At 42.1% G+C, this 21,083-nt stretch overlaps 1 protein-coding gene across 3 annotated transcripts; it reads left to right on the top strand.

Moving 5' to 3' along the window:
* Positions 1-176: 176 nt before the first annotated feature.
* LOC309799729 (U3 small nucleolar RNA-associated protein 25 homolog) lies at positions 177-21,075 on the top strand. 3 transcript variants are annotated; one of them, XM_082613211.1, is made up of 7 exons: positions 177-1,830; positions 3,810-4,029; positions 11,821-11,969; positions 13,163-13,345; positions 13,482-13,594; positions 14,322-14,567; positions 20,786-21,075. In XM_082613211.1, the coding sequence occupies exons 1-7, from the start codon at positions 1,624-1,626 to the stop codon at positions 21,027-21,029; spliced, it is 1,362 nt and encodes a 453-aa protein (XP_082469337.1). In that variant the 5' UTR covers positions 177-1,623; the 3' UTR covers positions 21,030-21,075. The 3 variants fall into 3 exon arrangements, with proteins under 3 accessions (XP_082469337.1, XP_082469336.1, XP_082469338.1); XM_082613210.1 differs by having other exon boundaries at positions 11,767-11,969; XM_082613212.1 differs by having other exon boundaries at positions 1,691-3,517; positions 3,746-4,029; positions 11,767-11,969.
* Positions 21,076-21,083: the final 8 nt, after the last annotated feature.

Genomic DNA, 21,083 nt, shown 5'->3' with positions numbered 1-21,083 from the left:
ACCTTTTTAATCTTCACTGTTCTCATCTGTTAGAGGGGGACAGTAATGCCTGCATCAAAATAAAGTAATTTAGTTTACTGGAAGACATGTACAAAGTGTTCAGTCAGACAGTAGCTACTGCTGTTCATTTGTTTGAAATATCTGAGATAAGTTCACACCTAAATTATTCAGTATGGAGCAGTTTTTGCTTCTTTTTTCGGTGATTTTTTTTTCACCACTGATGCTATTCATAAGAATTGGTCATCCTTGTTTCATTGAAATTTTTATTGAGGTAATAATTATAGATGCAGTTGTAAGAAATCATACAAGGGTATCCCATGTGCCCTTTGCCCGGTTTCCCCCAATGGTAGCATCTTACAAAACTGTAGTACAATATCACAAGTAGGAAATTTCCACTGATACAACCTACCTGTCTTATTCAGATTTCCTCACTTTTGCTCCTGCTCCTTTGTGTTATTTAGTTCTATACTGTTTTATCACGTGTAGGTTGCCCTGGCCACCACCACAGTCAACATACAGAGCATTTCCAGCACCATCAAGATCCCTCCTCTTCCCTGGTGCCATTTTATAACCACACCCACCTCCCTTCCCCCATTCCTAACCCTTGGTAACCGCTAATCTGTTCTCCATTTCTATAATTTTGTTATTTCAAAAGCGTTATATAAATAAAATCATACAGGTTGGCTTTTTCTCACGCAGCATAATTCCTTGGAGGTTCATCCCAGTTGTTGGCATATATCAATAGTTAATTCTTTTTTATTGCAGAGGTCATCCTTTCTTTATTGCTAAGATCAGCAGTTTTGTTACAGTGCAAAAATTCCCAAACTGGTATTCCACAAAATACTATTCTTTTCAATTCTAATATATGTCTCCAAAAAAAAAAAAATCCAAAACAACAACAAAAACCTTGTTCCACGTCCAAGTAAATTTGGAAAACTCTGGGTCAAACGAAGTGGAACGGAGTCCTTGTTACAGGACTCAGCAGAACCTTTAGTGTCCGATCTGCTTGTGACTCTCCCTGAGGGGGATTAGGTTTTGTGGTGGTTACCGAAGTTATTTGACCGTTGGGCCCCCTTTTCTTTTGTCTAGAGTAAATTTTGACTTCCTACAGTGTGGTCCACAGGACAGTTTGTGACCCACTGATCTAGTGAAGAGCTCACAAGGTTTCTAAAGTCAGAAACCTTGGGCTCTAACCCTTAGCTCTGTTCTCCTCTGTTTGTCTGAATCCTATAACCTCTGAACCTCAGCATTTCCTAAACTGCCAGAAGAGCATTATAGTGTTTAGCTTGTAAGGTTGTTGTGAGGATAAAGTGAGAGGATCTGTAAGTTGTGAAAGGCCTTGGTAAATTATAAAGCATTATATGAATGTAAGGTACTATAATTCATTTCTAACTTAGTTCTTGATCATTTCTCCCACAGTGGCCCATCCTGGGCCAGCTTGTCTTTTCATCCAGGTTTCAACAGTTGGAAACCTTTAAACCCCCAAAGGACATTGACTTAAAGTCACTTCATCTCCAGAAGCCTCTGGAATCCACCTGGATCAAGACCAACAGCCAGTTCCCCTCTTGTCCCCCAAATTCAAGTAGCCCCTTCACACCCCTCCAGAAAGAGCTCTTCTTAATTATGAATTCTTACCGGGACCTGTTCTACCCAGAAAGGACTGCCCTGAAGAAAGGGGAAGAGATCCGCCACGTGTACTGCCTGCATGTGATAAATCACGTTCTCAAAGCCAATGCCCAGGTGCTTGCCAACAACAGCAGATGCCGAAGCCAGAAACTTGGGTTGGGTGATGATGATGACTTCAGGGACCAAGGGCTAACGAGGCCCAAGGTGAGTGGCAGCAGCAGAACTTTGCCCTCAAGGAGGCTGTAAGGCTCTAACATATGGGTCCTGGCACTTAGCAGGTTCTCAGATGGTTTAATGATTGGAATAATGAATGAGTCCAAGAATGAGCATATTAGATGGGCCAGGTAATGTCACGGCAGTGCTGCAGACAGCTCAGTGGACTGTCTCTAACAGCAGATCTAACTGGAAAGTGGAGTAGGAGGTACCTCCATGATAATTCTCTCCTTAAAGATAAACCCTGATCCTACATAAGTAACACTCCACTATAAATCTCTTCTTTGTGATTGTCAGAGCTGGATGGGACCTTAAGGAGCCTTTTATTCAATCCCTACATATTACACCTGTGGACAGAGACCCAGATTCGTAGAGGACCTTGCTAAAGAGAACCAGAGAAAAAGTAGCAGAGACAGGACTAGAACCAAGGATTCCCTTCACTAAGCCACATAAATATGTAGACCTTGGAAAACAAAATCCCTGTTTTTGCATTGTATCCTTATTACTGCTTAAAGTGATGATTACATTTATGTGGCTCATAAGCCTAAGCTCCAGTGGATTGGGAGCTTACGTCGTTGAATTCTGTCTACGTTTTTCATGATGTGCTGGAGCTAGATACTGTGCCACCCATACCCCCTTACCCTTTAGCCTCTGTGTCTATATTGAAGAAGCCTCATCTTCTTAGATTCTTCTCATTGGGCTTAATAGGATTTTAGGATTTTGATACTGATATGGCTCTTAGAGATTTCTTAGTCCAACCCTCTTGTTTGATAGTTGGGGAAACCAAAGCCTAGACACTTACTTAGTGTGACAGCCGGGACAGTAACTTGGCCCTCTTCAAAACTGATCCATCATCCCTGCACTGTACCAAACTGAATCACTACACCCCTCTGGCTGTGCTGGTTGCCTTTCTGAGAAACTATCTCAGAATCTTGAACATCAGGATAATAAGATTATCTGTTTCCATTTAGAATTGCAAAATAGAATATGAGGTAGATTACCCATGAGTCACATTCAGAATTTGGTGAATTGTCTGATCTGACTGGGGTTATATCCATTGATTGTATTGTTTACACAAGGGTAGTTAGAAGGTAATCATTTGTTAAGCATCTTCTGTTTTTTTTTCCTCAACAGTTAAAATTGAGCACTTTTGGAAATGTTTGGAAAACTGAATCCTATATTTCCCATTGAAATATCATCTTATTTCAGAAATCCTTTATCATCATTTCTGAAAAATGTACTAGGAAATGTACTAGAAAAGTAATGATGCTTTAGTCCTTTCCTTACTAACTTTATTCTCTACTTAATACATCTAATTCATTTGTTCAGCATATTCCTTGGGTCTTACGGATCAAAATACTGAACTAAGTTCTGTGGGAGACAGAAATGAGTAACATTTCTTGTCCTCAAAGAGCTTTGTGTGTTTATGCCCTTGGGTTTTTGCTAATGGACACCTCTGTTAACGGCATTGACTTACCTCAAAGAGTATTTCTGGGCTTCCCTGGTGGCGCAGTGGTTGAGAGTCCGCCTGCCGATGCAGGGGACACGGGTTCGTGCCCCAGTCCAGGAAGATCCCACATGCCGCGGAGCGGCTGGGCCCGTGAGCCATGGCCGCTGAGCCTGCGCGTCCGGAGCCTGTGCTCCGCAGCGGGAGAGGCCACAACAGTGAGAGGCCCGCGTACCGCAAAAAAAAAAAAAAAATAAATAAAATTTCTACATTCTGCTTAAGAATTAACCCCACCCCCACCCCAAGGAGCCATGAGATTGAAGTCCATAGGACATGGTGCTGTGGGTCGGAAAGATGCTCAGCCTTCAGTACTGAGCCAGGTCCTATGTAAAGGGGGTGACACGGATGTGGTCCTTGGCCAGGGGCTGTGGAACGGAGGGCTCCTTAGGTCCCCAGCAGGCTCACCTCGAGCTGTCCTTCCTTCCCCTTGCCCCTCCAAGGCTGCCCATCACTCCCTCCACAGGTGCCGATAGTGGTGCCATTCCGGGAAGCTGCTTTGCGGGTGGTACAGCTCTTCATCTGTCTTCTTGAGGGCGACAGCAAGAAGAAAATAATTGTAAGCAACAAAAAGAGGTTTAATGGAGAGTATGGCTCAGATCCCAAGGAGAGACCACCCAACCTGAAGAGGCCTGAGGATTATGAAGCTGTATTTGTCGGCAACATCGATGACCACTTCAGGACTGGTAATTCCTCCTTGTCAAAACTGAGACCCTGAGGGACCTGAGGTGTGAGGTGCACATAGCTGGAAGCTAGAAGCCTGGAATTAGGCATTCTTTCAGAGGGTCACTGTCTCAGCCTCCTAGCAGAACCAGGACGCATTTGAGACCACTCGTCTGCCAGGGGAGAGTCTTGCCTTGGCTAATGGGGTACATACTTGGCTAATGGGATGGAGTGTCTGTGAAGGCATGTATGAAAGGCACCTGCATGTTTATAACAAACGTCTCAGCATGCCTATAGCTGGTAGCTCACAGTCAATGCTACAGGGCTTCTTGGGGGAGTTGGAGCTGATGGGGCTGGGTGGGTCAGTCTGGGGAAGATGAATAAACTAGAGCATCTGTACGTAATGGACTTCCCTCCTGCCTGCCATGTGGAGTGCCCACACCTGAATTATCTCCACTCTGGACTTACTGACTCCCACCCAGCTTTGCACATTTTTGCTTGTTTGTCATTCAGCTCCCATGTACTTGGTTGCTTGTTCATTGAAAAAGTTCCTGGAAAATATTTATTAGTCACGTATGCCCATTTACCACTTATTAAGCATCTACTATGTGCCAGGCACTGTTAAGCTGGAGATATGGAATTAAAAGTTACTGTTAAGCAAGTCCAGCCTTAAGACAAATCAGACAGTATGGGATGAGATGTGTTACGGTTAGAGGATAGTGGGTGTTCTAGTTAAAGTATTTAAAGCAAATATCCTTACTCAAAATGGGCTCAGGACTGTTAGGGAAGGCCTTCTGTTGGAGGTACCATCCATACTATGTTGAAACCTGAGTCAGATTTAGCCAGGTACAAGGTAGAGCGATGAGAGTGGAAGAAAAAGTTTCAGACAGGAAATGGCAAGTGTGGAGGCATCAGGGTGAATAAACCGGCAAGACTTAGGATTCAGAGGCTTTAGCATGGCCGGAGTGTGCAGTGCAAGGGGATTAGAGCTTACAGTTAGTTTTAAACATATGCAGGCGGCCAACAAGGAGCTGATAAATCAGTCTTTTGTTTAATTGATATATAATTGACATATTAGTTTCAGGTGTACAACATAGTGATTCAATGTCTATATACCTTACAAACTTATCACAACAATAAGTAAAGTTACCGTTTGTCACCATACAAAGTTAATGCAATATTATTGACTATATTCCCCATGGCATACATTGGATCCCTGTGACCTGTTCACTTTATAACTGGAAGTTTTATACCTCCTGATCTCCCCCATCCATTTTGCCCACCCTCCAACCCCGCCCTCCCTGCTGGCAACCACCAGTCTGTTCTCTGTATCTATCTGTCTGGTTTTTTGTTTTTGAGATTCCACATATAAGTGAAGTCACATGCTGTTGATATTTGTCTTTGACTTATTTCACTTACTGTGATACCCTCAAGGTCTATCCTTGTTGTCGCAGATGGCAAGATTTCATTCATCTATGGCTGAGTAATATTCCATTGTGTGTGTGTGTGTGTGTGTGTGTGTGTGTGTGTGTGTGTGTGTACACACCGCATCTTTATCCATTTGTCATCTGTGGACACTTAGGCTGCTTCCATATTCCATATTTTGGCTATTATAAATGTTGCATTGAACGTAGGAGTGCATATATCTTTTTGAATTAGTGGGTTTTTTTCTTTGGATAAACACCCAGAAGTTGAGTTGCTCAATTGTATGGTGATTCTATTTTTAATTTTTGAAGAACATCCATACTGTTTTCCATAGTGGCCACACCAATTTACATTTCCACTAACAATGCACAAGGGTTCCCTTTTCTCCACATCTTTGCCAGCATTTGTTATTTCTTGTCTTTTGGATAAGACCTATTCTGACAGGTTTGAGGTGATATCTCATTGTGGTTTTTTTTCTCTCTGTGCTTTGGTTAATAGCAACTTATAATACATGGTGGCTGTAAGAATTTATAACTCCAAAATCACAGCCTATCATTTTATATTATTTCATTTTGATCACAGCACTTACTAGCCACCTGATACATTCTTCTTTTTTTTTTTTTAATTGGAGTAGGTATAGTTGATTTACAATGTTGTGCTCATTTCTGCTGTACGGCAGTGACTCAGTTATACACATATATACATCCTTTTTTATATTCTTTTGCATTATGGCATATCCCAGGAGATTGGATATAGTTCCCTGTGCTATACAGTAGGACCTTGTTGTTTACCCATTCTAAAGGTAATAGTTTGCATCAACTAACCCCAGACTCTCAGTCCATCCCTTTCCCCACCCCTGACCTTGGCAACCACAGGTCTGTGAGTCTGTTTCTGTTTTGTAGATAGGTTCATTTGTGCCATATTTTAGATTTCATATATACGTGATATCATATGGTATTTGTCTTTCTCTTTGACAGACTCCTCTTAGTATGATAATCTGTAGTTGCATCCATGTTGCTGCCAAATGGCATTATTTTGTTCATGTTTATGACTGAGTAGTATTCCATTGTATATATGTATCACATCTTTATCCATTCATCTGTCAATGGACATTTAGGTTGTTTCCATGTCTTGGCTATTGTGAATAGTGCTGCTGTGAACATAGGGGTGCATGTATCTTTTTGAATTATAGTTTTGTCCAGATATATGCCCAGGAGTGGGATTGCTGGATCATATGGTAATTATATTTTTAGTTTTCCAAGGAAACTCCATACTGTTTTCCATAGTGACTGCACCAACTTACATTCCCACCAACAGCGTAGGAGGGTTCCCTTCTCTCCACACCCTCTCCAGCATTTGTTATTTGTAGACATTTTAATGATGGCCATTCTGACCAGTGTGAGATGGTACCTCATTGTAGTTTTGATTTCTCATTGTGATTTTGATTTGCATTTTCCTGATGAGTGATGTTGAGCATCTCTACATTTGACTGTTGGCTATCAGTACGACTTCTTTGGAAAAATGTTTATTCAGGTCCTCTGCTTTTTTTTTTTTTTTTTTTTTTTTTTTTTTTTTTTTTTTTTGCTGTACGTGGGCCTCTCACTGTTGTGGCCTCTCCCGTTGCGGAGCACAGGCTCCGGACGCGCAGGCTCAGCGGCCATGGCTCATGTGCCCAGCCACTCCACAGCATGTGGGATCCCCCCGGACCGGGGCACGACCCCGTGTCTCCTGCATCGGCAGGTGGATTCTCAACCACTGCGCCACCAGGGAAGCCCCCTCTGCTATTTTTTAATTGGATTGTTTGGGGGGTTTTTTTTGCGTTTTTTTTTTTTTTTTTTGCAGTACGCGGGCCTCTCACTGTTTTGGCCTCTCCCATTGCGGAGCGCAGGCTCCGGACGCGCAGGCTCAGCGGCCACGGCTCACGGGCCTAGCCGCTCCGTGGCACGTGGGATCTTTCCGGACCAGGGCACGAACCCATATCCCCTGCATCGGCAGGCGGACTCTCAACCACTGTGCCACCAGGGAAGCCCCGTTTGGGGTTTTTTGATAATGAGTTACATGAGTTCTTTATATATCTTGGATCTTAACCCCTTACTAGATTTGCAAATATCCTCTCCCATTCAGTAGATTGCCTTTTTGTTTCATTGATGGTTTCCATCGCTGTGCACAAGCTTTTTAGTTTGATGTAGTCCCATTTGTTTATTTTTGGTTTCATTGCCCTTGCCTGTGGAGTCAGATCCAAAAAAATATTGCTAAGACTGTTGTCAGGGAAGTTACTGCCTATGTTTTCTTCTGGGAGTTCTGTGGTTTTCAGGTCTTATGTTCAAGTCTTTAATCCATTTTGAGTTGATTTTTGTAGATGGTGTAAGCTAGTGGTCCAGTTTCATTCTTTTGCATGTAGCTGTCTAGTTTTCCCATCACCATTTGTTGATGAGACTGTCTTTTCTGCATTGTATATTCTTGTCTCCTTTGTCATAGATTGTGACCATATAAATATGGATTTATTTCTGGGCTCTCTGTTCTGTTGATCTGTGTCTGTTTTTGTGCTATTACCGTACAATTTTGATTACTGTAGACTTGTAGTGTAGTTTAAAATCAGGGAGTGTTATACCTTCAGCTTTGTTCTTCTTTCTCATAATCAGTTTGGCTATTCAGGATCCTTTGCAACTCTGTACAAATTTTAGGATTACTCTAGTTTTATGAAAAATGTCATGGGTACTTTGATAAGGATTGCATTAAATCTGTAGATTTCTTTGGGTAGTATGGACTTTGTTTTTGAATTTTATTTATTTCTTTATACAGCAGGTTCTTATTAGTTATCCATTTAATACATATTAGTATATACATGTCAGTCCCAATCTCCCAATTCATCACACCCCCACCCCCACCCCCACTTTCCCCCCTTGGTGTCCAGTATGGACATTTTAACAGTACTAAGTCTTCCCATCTATGAGCATGGTGTATTTTTTCATGTTTCTGTCATCTTTAATTTCTTTCATCAATACCTTGTAGTTTTCCAAGTACAAGTTTTTTACCTTCTTGGTTAGATTTTTTTCTAGGTAGTTTATTCTTTTTGATGCTATTGTAAATGGATTGTTTTCTTAATTTCTCTTTCTAATAGTTCATTATTAATGTATATAAACACAACAGATTTTTGTTAATTTTGTATCCTGCAACATTACTAAATTTATTTATTAGTTCTGACAGTTTTTTGGTGGAGTCTTTAGGGTGTTCTCCATAAAGTATCATGTCATCTGCAAATAGTCAGTTTTACTTCCTCCTTTCCAATTTGGGTATCTTTTATTTCTTTTTCTTGCCTAGTTGCTGTGGCTAGGATTTCCAATACTATGTTGAATAAAAGTGGCAGAAGTGTGCATCCTTGTCTTGTTCCTGATTTTAGAGGAAATGCTTTCAGCTTTTCACCACTGAATATGATGTTAGCTGTGGGTTTATCGTATATGCCTTTGTTATGTTGAGATACGTTCCCTCTATACCCACTTTGTCAACCCATCCTTGCATCCCTGGAATAAATTCTACTTGATTATAGTGTATGGTCCTTTTAATGTATTGTTGGATTCAGTTTGCTAATAATTTGTCAAGGATTTTTGCATCTGTGTTTATCAGGCATAGTAGCCTGTACATTTCTTTTTTTGTGGTGTTTCAGTATCAGGGTTATGCTGGCCTCATAAAATGAGTTTGGAAGTGTTTCCGCCTCTTCAGTTTTTTGAAATATGTTTGAGAAGGATAGGTATTAAATCTTCTTTAAGTATTTCATAGAATTTACCATGAAGCTCTCTGGTCCTGGTCTTTTGTTTTTGGGGAGCTTTTTGATTACTGATTCAATCACATTACTAGTAATTGATCTATTCACATTTTTTCTTCATGATTCAGTTTTAGAAGATTGTGTGTTTCTAGGAATTTATGTATTTCTTCTAGGTTATCTGACTTGTTGGTGTATAATTGTTCATAGTAGTCTCTTACGATACTTTGTATTTCTGTAGTGTCAGTTATAGCTTCTCTTTCATTTCTGATTTGGGCCCCTTCTCTTTTTTTCTTATTGAGTCTGACTAAAGGTTTGTTAATTTTGTTTATCTTTTCACAGAACCAGCTCTTAGTTTCATTGATCTTTTTTTTTTTTGTCTCCATTTCATTTATTCAGTATTTCTCATCTGACTTCTATTATTTCCTTCCTTCTTTGTTGGAAGTTTTTTCCTTTCAGCATATTTGAACATATCATGCCATCTCCTTCTGGACCACAAAGTTTCTGATGAAAAATCAGCTGATATTCTTATGGGGATTCCCTTGTCTGTAATTAGTTGTTTTTCTCTTGCTGCTTAAGATTCCCTCTTTACCTTTGACTTTTAACATATTAATTATAATGTGTCTTGGTATGAATCTCCTTGGGCTCATTTTGTTTGGGACTCTTGGTTCTTGCTGGACCTGAATGTCTGTTTCCTTCACCAGGTTAGGGACATTTTTAGCCATTATTTCTTCAGATAAGTTTTCTGCCCCTTTCTTTCTCTGTCCTCCTTCTGGGACCCCTATAATGTGGGTGTTAGTGCCCCTTTCTCTCTCTTCTTCTGCAACCCCTTAACACCGATGATAGTACACTTGATGTTGTCCCACAGTTCCCTTAAACTGTCCTCATATTTTAAAAATATTTTTTCTCTTTGCTGTTCTGTTGGGGTGATTTCTGCTACCTTGTCTGCCAGGTCACTGATCTGTTCTTTTCTACCATCTAGTCTGCTGTTGATTCCCTCTAGTGTATTTTTCAGTTCAATTATTATAATCTTCAGCTGTGTGAGCTCTGTTTAGAACTTTCTTATATTCTGTCTCTTTCTTGAGTTTCTCACTGTGTTCGTTCATTCATCTCCCAAGTTTGGTGAGCATCTTTAGGACTATGACTTTGAATTCTTTATTGGATAAATCACTTGCATCTGTTTCATTAAATATTTTTTCTGGGGTTTTATCTTGTTCCTTCATTTGGAACATGTTCCTCTGCTTCCTCATTTTGCTTGACTCTCCGTCTTTGTTTCTGTGTATTATGCAAAACAGTTACTGCCCCGTCTTGAAGGAGTGGCCCTGTGTGGGAGATGAACTGTATTTTTTTTTTTTTTTTTTTTTTTTTTTTTTTTTTTTCCCGGACCGGGGCACGAACCCGTGTCCCCTGCATCGGCAGGCGGACTCTCAACCACTGCGCCACCAGGGAAGCCCAGATGAACTGTATTTTTAACTTTTTCCTAGTTCTTGGTCATCTTATAAACTCTCTCTGTTTGTTTCACTCCCATGGAGTCTAGAAATGCAGTCCCACCCCCATCTGCCTGAGCCTGGTGCTCAAGGAGTGTCCCCTGTGTGGGCTACATGTGATTGTTGCCTCAGGTCGTGTCCCGCGAGTGGCATGAGATGGGGTAGGCGTGGCTGCTCGTTGTCCATGTTTGTCAGTGCTGCACACAGGCAGTGCAGGGCCGTGGGGTAGGGGGTACTCACCCACCACCACTGTTAGCAACTTAAGAGTGAGAGTGCAAAAAAGTGGCACCCACCAGTGCCATCAAGGTAGAGGGAATTTGTAAAAATGGCATCTGCCAGCATTCTGTCCCCAGAGAGAGTCCCAGCCAACTTCTGCCCCTCTGGTAGATGCTTTAAGATTAGCAAGTGAATCTCCTTCACATATGATCTGGGCTCTTTAAAGACTGCTACTTGTTGCTTAGGAAAGAGATGTGGGCAGGATATATAAATTTTTGTGATGATAATGTTAAAGCCATAATTAGTGAATATATTTATCCAAAGCTTTATGTAGAGTGAAAGAGAACTTGTGGGTGAATCCAGGGATTTGTTGAAGAGCTCTTTGAATATGGAAAAATAGATAAGGACCAGGTCAGTAATAGAAGTAAGTGTTAAAGTGACAGAAACCACCAGTAAGGAAAAGAACATTTCAAGGAGGGTGTGCTTATGCATTCGTGACAAGAAACACTAAAGTGCCATTGAATTGGTAACTGAGAGCTGTTGGTGACCTTGGCAAGAGTCATTTCAGTGGTGTCCTGAGACTCAGAGGCAGATTGCAGTACATTAAGGAGTGAGTGGGAGATTTTAAAGTAGAGATAATTTTTTGGAAGGTTTGCCAGTGAAGGAAAAGAAGAGGGTGGGAGCTAGAAGGGACCGTAGATGCAAAGGAGGGATGACGATGATGATTTTAATAATTAAAGCAGTTGGAGCACAATTACATGCAAAGGGGAAGATGTGGAAGGTACAAGGGGAGGCTGCAGTTGGAGAGGGTGGAAGCTAATGGCTTGGTGGTGACTCATGAACTGATGTGTGCTTGGCTGTTTTGTGTATAGGGGTGGCAATACTGCAGAGAAGCATCCGACTTTATGCCCCCTTCTATTCGTCAGACATCCTCATTGCCTCCCCTCTGGGCTTGAGGACCATCATTGGTGGAGAAGGAGAGAAGAAGAGAGATTTTGACTTTCTGTCTTGTATTAAGCTTCTCATCATTGATCAAGCTGACATTTACCTGATGCAGAACTGGGAGCATGTCTTGGTAATGCTGGTCATTAACATTTAGAGACAAGAAGCTCAGTGGTTTGAGTCTGAAATGGTTATTAAAGTCCAGATTAAAACTCAGCTTGGAAATGGAAATATTCCACATTTTCCAATTTGAAAACGGGAAATGTTGTCCCCTCTTCTACCCACAAGTTGGTCAGTAAAGTATCCAGAAAGATAAAAATTCTTGTCAACATTTTCAAATCTCCAGAAAAGATTTCTTCCCCTTAAAAGTTGCTTCTAGTAATAGACCAGTTTAGTGTGGTTGGTTGGTTGGTTGGTTGGTTGGTTGGTTGGTTGGTTGATTGATTGAAATCCCTCCTCACCAGGAATGTTTTTATCTAAAATAGTTCCTCCTATTTATGCTCGTTCTCTTTTGTTTGGTCTTCAGTGGAGATGGGAAAACATTGCTCATGATTTCTTAATTTGTGATGTTTTACAGAGAAACGTAAGATGTTTTTGTCCCCCTACTGTAATTTGTACTATAATTTTTTTTCTCCCTCTCAACATACTCTGCAATGTTTTGGGGTTTAGGATTGTGCTTTGGAACAATCCTCATCACAGAACTATAGGTTTATTTTTATAAGGCATGTGAGAATTTACCTTTTCTACAACCCCAGGACTTGGAGTAAGTTTGGGACAGATAAAGGGGAGTACTTATTTATAAAGTAGGGAATAAACTTATAGTACTTGTGACCCTTCAATATACATTACAAGGTAAAAATATGATTAAAATAGAACAGGCATGTCGATGGTTGAGTCATCTTTATTTTGAGCAAAAGGCACATGTAGTCACTCCGGGAATTTTCTAACGTTTTGGGAGCCAAGTCATGGAAGGACAGCAGCTCTGTTTTCCGTGTCATTTCCCTTCTTGTCCAAGTCTGGAACTGAGTTGCTTATAGAGTGACCAGAGTGGCATTTCAGAATTTCCTTTAAAAGAAATATTCTGTATAGGTAGCATCTTGATCCTTTTTGAGAGATCCACAAGGTGGCCAGTTTGAGCTTTTCTTCTTGTTCGCTTGACTATGGGCAAGTCACTCACCCATCTGAGCCTGTTTTCTTGTTGTAATTTGGGAGATGATAGTATCTACTTCATGGGGTTAAATAAGATGATGGGCTTATAGAAAGGTTAGCAACGCCCAACAGGTAAGTGTTCAATAAGTATTAATGGAGTATTACTTCTGCTCAAAGCATTTGATGAACCACATGAACCTACTGCCCTTGGACTCACATGGGGTGGACTTTTCTCGAGTGCGCATGTGGAACCTCAATAATTGGTCCAAGTACTATCGTCAGACGCTGCTGTTTGGGGCCCTGCAGGATGCCCAGATCAACTCTGTGTTCAACAAGTACTGCGTCAATGTGCAAGGCCAGGTGGGTTCTCTCCTTCTTTCTCTGAATTTTCATGAAGTATTGTGTATTGTTTGGGTCATGAGGCAGAAGGAGAGGACAGCATTTGGTCAACAATGGGGATAGCTCACTTCCTAATGTTCTCACTGACTCCTGGCAGGTGGCTGTGAGGAACGTCCCGATGACAGGCTGCATCAGTCATGTCCTGGTGCAGCTCCCACATGTCTTCCAGAGGATGGAACCTGAAAACCTAGCTTCAGTGATTGATGCCAGGTACCCTCCCCTGTCCCATTGGATCCCTGGGGGTCACAGAGAGGGATTTTACTTGGGCATTCAAATTTAGAATTGTATTCCACGTTGGCTTTCTTAGTTACCATTTACGAAATGAAATGAGATAATTGAATCCAATCATGCCATTGACAGAGGAGGACACTGAAGGCCAGAGAAATGGTGTGTTGTCCTAGTTCCAATAGTGTCAGGGTTAGTAAATCAAGGGTACTTTCCCCTAGACTGTGGCATTTTTAAATTACATTAATTTTTTAATGCCTCATGTCAACAACTTAATTCTAAGCCCTTCAGGGCAAGAACTGTTTTTCTAATTCTCTATGTAATTTCCCCGTCTTCTCATTGTGTTTAGTCAGGGGACCCATGGTAGCAGAATGGTGCTTAACACATGGTAGGTGTTCAGTAATTATTTGTTGACTGACTGATTGACAACTGAATGAATGAATGAATGATACAGTTACGTACTTCCTAGAATAATTCTCTGGGATATACCAGCATCACATCTATCCTTTATGATGAATAGTGTTGGCACTTACTTTTTGATGCGCTTAACAAGTTTTATCCCTATATAATCTCTTTGCAATGAGGTAGGCCAAATTGGCCTCTTAGGGGAGGTAGAAGGAGATTGTGACTTGCCCAGGGTCATGCAGTTGGCAGTGACACTATGGCTCACCTCTAGACCACTGACTCTCTGCCCTTTGCCTTTCCAAATCAGGTTTAACTTTTTCGTCAACAAGATTTTGCCTCAGTATCGTGATGCAGTCACGTCTCACACGCTTATCTATGTCCCCTCCTACTTTGACTTTGTGCGTCTCCGAAATTACTTCAAGGAGGAGGAACTGAACTTCACTCATATCTGCGAGTACACCCAGAAGTCTGGTGTCTCCAGGGCCAGACACTTCTTCCTTCAAGGAGAGAAGCAGTTCCTGCTCCTCACAGAGCACTTCCATTTCTACAAAAGGTAAAGTAGGGCCAGGTTTCAAGTGTCCTCTCTGGAGGGTCTGCTTCCAAGTGCATGGTGGGCTTTGCTGTGTTATAAGGTCCTCCCTTGCTTCACCTCCTGCAGACAAGCCAGAGTCTGGGGGGCTGGACAGACTTTTCTTGATTGGTTGGTTGGTTTTCTTTCAAAATGGGCATTGTTGGAAAAGGTGGTAGAAACGAATGAGTGACTACAGCATAACCTGTATACAGATCTGGAGTGGGTCCATACTTAGGGTACCTCCTGTAGCTGTGGGTATACCCCTCAAGAAGGATATTACAGAGTTGAGCAGCTCTCAACTGAATACAGGAAAGGGAGGAACCTGTCGTAGAAGCACAGATGAAACACCTGGGGACTGTGTGGTCTGTGGAGATGGAAGTTGAGTACAGGGTCAGTGTTCAGAAAGCTCTCATTTGTCCTGAGGCAGTGCACACACACTTCTGCACCAAGGAGAACCAGGACTAAGGGGCTCCTTGAAGTTTAGGAGAAGCAAAAGGTGAGGGGCTTAGAGGTGACTATTTAAGGGCTTCAGGGTTTGCTTCTTGCTGGCATCATTATTTGCTTTGTTCCAGTGAGTTGTTGTTTTCATTCATGTTGGAAATGGTATTTTGGGGGAGTTTGCACTCAGCAGGTCTAAAGAGCCCTTAGTTTTCCAAAAGCTTGATACATCAAAGCAAGTCCTTTAAATGAAGTGGATGGATTGGAAAACTTCCCAGCGTGATTGTCTGTAGCAAGAGTGAGCTAAGCTGGGATGAGGACTGCTCTCAAGTAGCAGCTTTTCAAGGAGAGGGCATGATGTCAAAGGAGCCCTTTCTCTTAAGTAGGCAGGACAGTCTTCTGTCTTACACTGTTCATTTATTGACCAAACTGTTTTGTCCCCAAAGTCACTATAAAGACAAACCGAACACGGGCCATTAGCTTTGTACCCTGGACCAGGTTAGTGGGTGTTTAAGTTGAATGGAGATAACCTGCAACTGCCAATTATCTCAAGGTTCCCAGCTATAGATTTTTTTGCTTGAGAGGTCACCAAGGTGATGATGGGTATTTTGATCTGCAGTGTCTTTGTGATTTGATTTTTTCATTTGACCTTGGGAAAAGTACATGTATTTTACACTTTAGTATCCAGCTTTAAAATTCTGTATTTATATTCTCTATGGAAGTAGGCCGTGTTAGACATATTGCAGTTCATTTGTGAGCTAGCAAAAAACTTTCATCCTGAGGATTTGTTTTCTTTGGGGAGATGAAACCAGTAGAATCTTAGGATGGGATGGGCATTTGGTCATGATGGCCCTCCTGAGGGGAGGACAGTTCACAGTTCTTTCTCTGAGCATTATCAGTGGGTTAGCACAGGAAGGATTCTTAAGCAGGGGGCAATCAGAAACTCTGGAGGTAGGATTTCTGGAGGTGGGAAACGCTAGTGGGGTGTTTCTGAGTGCTCCCTGCCCCAGGGAGAACCCCAGTTATAGAAGTAACAGACCTCGTCTTTATAGACTGTATGCAGGAGCCAGCCTTGCAAGTCAGTTGTGGTTGCCTCATTTATCTTTAACAGTTGTCAGGTAACATAGACATCAGGAATGTCCTTAGTTTTGGGTCCTGTCACAGTGTTACGCCATATTTGTAGGGGTCACCGAAGACCCAAAGCACATACAGGAGAGGAGGAAGGCAGGGGAAGAGGTGCAGAAGACCATGGGAATTGTTACTAACTGCCCCTCTGAAGAGGTTCTGGTCACGTGCTCTTATTTCCAGGAGATGCCTAGTCTCTACTGTGCACGAATTGGTCCTAAGAGAGATTTTCTTGGGTTTTAAATATAATACCTATTGGAATTGGTTTTGTTGTTTTATTTTGCTTTAAAAATACTCTCATTATAAGAGTATTACACAATTATTGTAGAGAACCTAGAAAATCTAGGTTAAAAAAATGGGATCACCTATCATCTTACTGATATAAATACCCATTTTGGTGTATTTCTTTCCTGTCTCTTTGATGTAAAAAACATGTGCACGTGCACACACACACAGACACAGGCATTTTAAAAAGGACACCAACATTGGGATCACAGTGTACACATTTGGATTTTTCTTTCTTTTATCTTGAATGTTTTATGTGCTTATTGAAAAAAAGCTTAAATAAGTTAGCATTTTGGTATATACTTGTATGTTATGGATGTATTTTTAAGTTAATATATATATAGTTCTACTATATCCTGCCCCCGCTCCAACTTTTTATTTGGGAAGATTTCATTTCAAAAGACATTGTAAGACTATCCCAGTGAACATCTCTAACTCCTTCCACTTAGGCTTCACCAGCTGTTAGCATTTTGCCACATTCTCATGCACCCACATTCTCTGTCTCTCCTTCTCTCTTTCCACTCACATCTCTTATTTTTTCTTCCTGAACCATTTGAGAGTAAATTATGGGAGGCTTCGTGACACTTAACTCCTCAACCTTTCAGCCTGTAGAGCTTAAAAACAACATTCTTTTATCTAACCACAACACCATTAACATACCACTTGACATTACTGCAGTAATACCATCTAATATTTAGTCTGTATGCAAATTTTCCTAGTTGTTCCCAAAATGACTATTACAGCTGCTTCTCACCACCCACCCCCCGCTCCAATCCAGGATTTAGTTAAGAATCCTACGTTGCATTTGCGTGACATGTTTCTTTAGTCTATTTTAGCAGTTCTCAAGCAGGAGCAGTTTTGCTCCCCAAGGGACATTTGGAAATATCTGGAGACATTTTTGGTTGGTACAGTTGGAGGGTTACTCTAGTGGTCTAGTGGTTCAAGCGGGTCAAGGCCTGGGTGCTGCTAGACGTCCTACAGTGCACAGGACAGCCCTTACACCAAAGAATTACCTGGCTTAAAATGGCAGTAGTGCCAGGGTTAAGAAACCCTGATCTAGAATAATTCTCTGCCTTTGTTTCTTGCTGTGATACTGATATGTTTTGAAGAGTCCAGTCCAGTTTCCTGTAGAATGTCTCACATCTGGATTTGGCTATTTTCTTATTATTTAGATCAGTGTTCCCAAACTTTGCTACATATTAGAATCCCCTTGGGGAGCTTTTAAAAATCTGAATGCCCTGGTCATACCCCAGTATCAATTAAATCATGGTGTTTGGGGATGGGGACCAATTACAGGTATTTTTAAAAAACAAATAGGTGATTCAGTGAGCATTAGAGTTCGGGGACCAAAGATTTAAACATTATTTTAGTAAGAATTCTACATAGAGGCTATTGTGTACTTCCCCCTGCATCTCCTCAAGAGGCCCAGGGTGTCAGTTTGTCCCATTTTTGGTGATACTAAATGTAATCACTTGGTCAAGGTAGGTCTGCTAAATCTTTACATTGTAAAAATACCTTTTCTGTGTAATTATAAGTAATCTTTAAGGTGTGTATAGCATCCTTTTTAATGGTTGCATAGTGTTACATTGTATGGGTATATAATTAACCCAGTTTCCTTTTAATGGGCATACTGATTTGTTGTTTTCTGTTATTATATACAATAATGCCAAGAGCATCCATATGCGTAGTTGATGGCATAGTTGCCTAGGCATTTCCTTAGGATAAATTTGGAAAGGAAAACTTATTTGTTCAAAAGCTGTACCCAGTTTAAAATTTGCTGTGTGTTGCCACTCCCATCTTCTCCCCTCCCCGGTGAAATACACACTCACAATAATTTATACTCCATTAGCCTATTTCTGTAAATTCTGTAAATATTTCTGTAAATTCTCCTTTTTTCCAGTGACTTGATAGTCAAAATGATACCTCATGGTTTTAATGTCTTTTTCTTGCTTTTCTGTGTTTTTTGTAATTGTCAGTTGAACGTAGTGCCTGAGTAAGTAGCTGGCCTGGATGCCTCTTCTGTCAGGCCACTAGCGTGGCAGTTGTGAATCTAGTTAGGATTTGGTTGTTACCGTCGTTGCCTTCTATTTACCACAAACTGCCAGTTCCTCCAGCAGACAGTGGCCCACTGTGGGGCCCAGTGCTGGAGGGCCTTGTCTCAGTGTCCTGCTCCCCTCTCAGCTTTCACCATGCCCTGCACCCCTGTGCCGAGGGAGAGCCTCTCCCACGCTCCGGCCCCTCCCCCAGCAGCAGGCTGCTCCTGCTCGCTCCTCCCCTAAGGCTTGAAGTGGGGCAGTTGTTCTCCTCCTGGTCCAGCTCAGATGCAGGCAGGTTCTGTCCATCCTGGGCTTTGGAGCTGGCGCTTTCTCAGGGCTCCTGCACCACCCTCCATGGTGGCCAGCCTCTGCCTTGTTCTACGAGGGGTCTTGGTGGGGAAGAGTTCCCTGCATCTCTGCAGTGGTGGCAAACATCTGCTTACATCAGTGCAGGATCTTGGGCTGAACAGGCTTCATGCCCTTTCCCCAGTCTTCATGCCCTTTCCCCTTTCCCCAGACTGCTCTTTTGACTGGATGTAAGTCCTGTGGTGGGGAGGGATGGGGTGAGGGGTTAATGCTCCTCCCTTAGGGCACACAGTTTTGCTGCTTCTGACTCCACCCTGGCAGTTGACCTTTGCCCCCTCACTGGCTTCAGGCTTTAGCTTCATATACAACATGGCTCTGGGAAGAGAGTGAGTTTTCATGTCTGCACCACCATCGGGGTCTCTCAGGTCTTCTGCCTTGCGTCCAGCCTTTCCAGGGCTCCCAGTGGAGACCTTTGGAAAAGCCATCATGACTGTGAAGTAAAGGAGTGTCCGGGAATCCCAGGGATTCTGAACTGTCATGCAAGCCCATAATTGCCCTTTAAGAACTTGTTAAAAGTGTAGCTTTTTTCTTCCTACCCACTTTCTTAGCAGCTGCCCTCTTCCCCACTGTGCTCTGCCAAAGGTGAAGTGGTTCATATGTCCTGTCTTTCTTCAGACCATCTTGTCACTCTTTGGAATTCAGTCAGTGATGGGCTGAAGCTGGCTCATACCAGCTCTTAAGGTATGGTTGCACATCTCTTCCCAGTTCCAAGTTCAGCAACATGACACTGGTAGCTTGAAATGGAGTATTTACACCACAGAAATTGGCAAATGCTTCAAATCAGCACCTATCCTCCCCCACTGAGAATCAGTTGTTAAACACACACCAGGGCACCGTTGAATCCGTTCACTTGGTTGCCCTGTGACATCAGCTGTCTAGGCTCAGGAAAAGGAACACTGTTGTAGATTATCTTTTTCTTGTTAGCACGGGAGCAGTATTCTCTTGAGTTTTCTACATACTAAGCAGAAATGGAACTCTGTGTTTGTTTTGATAACTACTGAGGCAGAACTGTGTTTTTTCAACATCATTAGCCATTAAAATTCCTTTATGGAAAGAGGATGTGGAAAGCTGATCCAAGTAATGGGCTGCAGTTATATTTTGGGAGAGGAGGGTCTCCAGAGAGATCAGGATGAGCCAAGGGATAAAAAGACAAGGAAAACTTACCGTCCATGAATAAAATAAAATTCCCGAGGGAGTCTGACATCAGCCCTGTATGAGAGTCTTAACAGGAAAAATCAGAAACTTGTCAACGTATAAAATCTTTGGTCATGGAGCCCAAGAGGGAATGATTGATCTCAACCCGAACCGTAAGGCGCGTCCCTAGGGTCTGCACCCCCCCCCACACCATGCAGCCCTGTGCAGCAGGGAAAGAAGCGAGGAAGCTGTTGAAATTAATTGCCTTCCCATAATGCCTAATGGGTCCTCGGGCAGGATTTTGTAAATGGGTGAACTTGGGACATCTGCCATGGAGTTAACATGTCTACAGAATGACAAGAAAAGACTAATGGGAGTGCATTTACAGTTTATGCTGTTTATTTTATGTACTGGGTCTGGTCTGACCTCATCTCCATTACAGAACACTGTTTTGCCTGATTATAATTAGGATAATGTTAAATTGGAAATGCCTGCTTTTCAAATTTTCTGCGACAGATTTCTAATCCTTGTCTACTATTCTTCCCCACCCTACCTCAGTCTGCTCAGATTAGGCTCAAGAAGTGCAAATTCATTTTATCATTATCTTAAGCCAAACATTAGGAATTCAAATACACTGTCACAAAAAATGAGCCCCTCCAGCTCAAATTTGAGTAACTTTTGGTCTGTGTGTTATTTGTGCCATGGTCTTTCTCCTTGCATGAAACAGCGAGAGTGACTATGTCCCTGTAAAACTCTTCGGTGGCTTTTCCATAAAATTTCTCATGTAGACATAGCCTCTCTTTCTCCTTCTAACAGATACACAATAAAAGGCATCAGGAACCTAATTTTCTATGAACTGCCAACATATCCCCACTTCTACAGTGAAGTCTGTAACATGCTGCAAGCCGCCACCAGAGGAGAGGAAGCTGCCTGGACCTGCACTGTCCCCTACTCCAAGTACGATGCCCAGAGGCTGTCTGCTGTGGTCGGGGTGGAGCGGGCTGCACAGATGCTGCAGTCCAAGAAGAACGTCCACCTTTTCATTACTGGAGAGAGATGAGAATTGGTTGGACAGGAAATGGTGTTTGGTGTGATATGTCATGCTTGATTCTGT

The sequence above is a fragment of the Mesoplodon mirus genome (assembly GCF_964341445.2).
Source record: "Mesoplodon mirus genome assembly, chromosome: 3".
NCBI lineage: Eukaryota > Metazoa > Chordata > Mammalia > Artiodactyla > Ziphiidae > Mesoplodon > Mesoplodon mirus.
This window is presented reverse-complemented; position numbering and strand designations above follow the sequence as displayed.

Coding starts and splice junctions, on each gene's coding strand:
- LOC309799729 (XM_082613210.1), top strand. CDS start 1,624: ATGAATTCTTACCGGGACCTGTTCTACCCAGAAAGGACTGCCCTGAAG. Junction 13,595..14,321: donor GCTTCAGTGATTGATGCCAG/GTACCCTCCCCT, acceptor TTTCCAAATCAG/GTTTAACTTTTTCGTCAACA. Junction 14,568..20,785: donor CACTTCCATTTCTACAAAAG/GTAAAGTAGGGC, acceptor TCCTTCTAACAG/ATACACAATAAAAGGCATCA.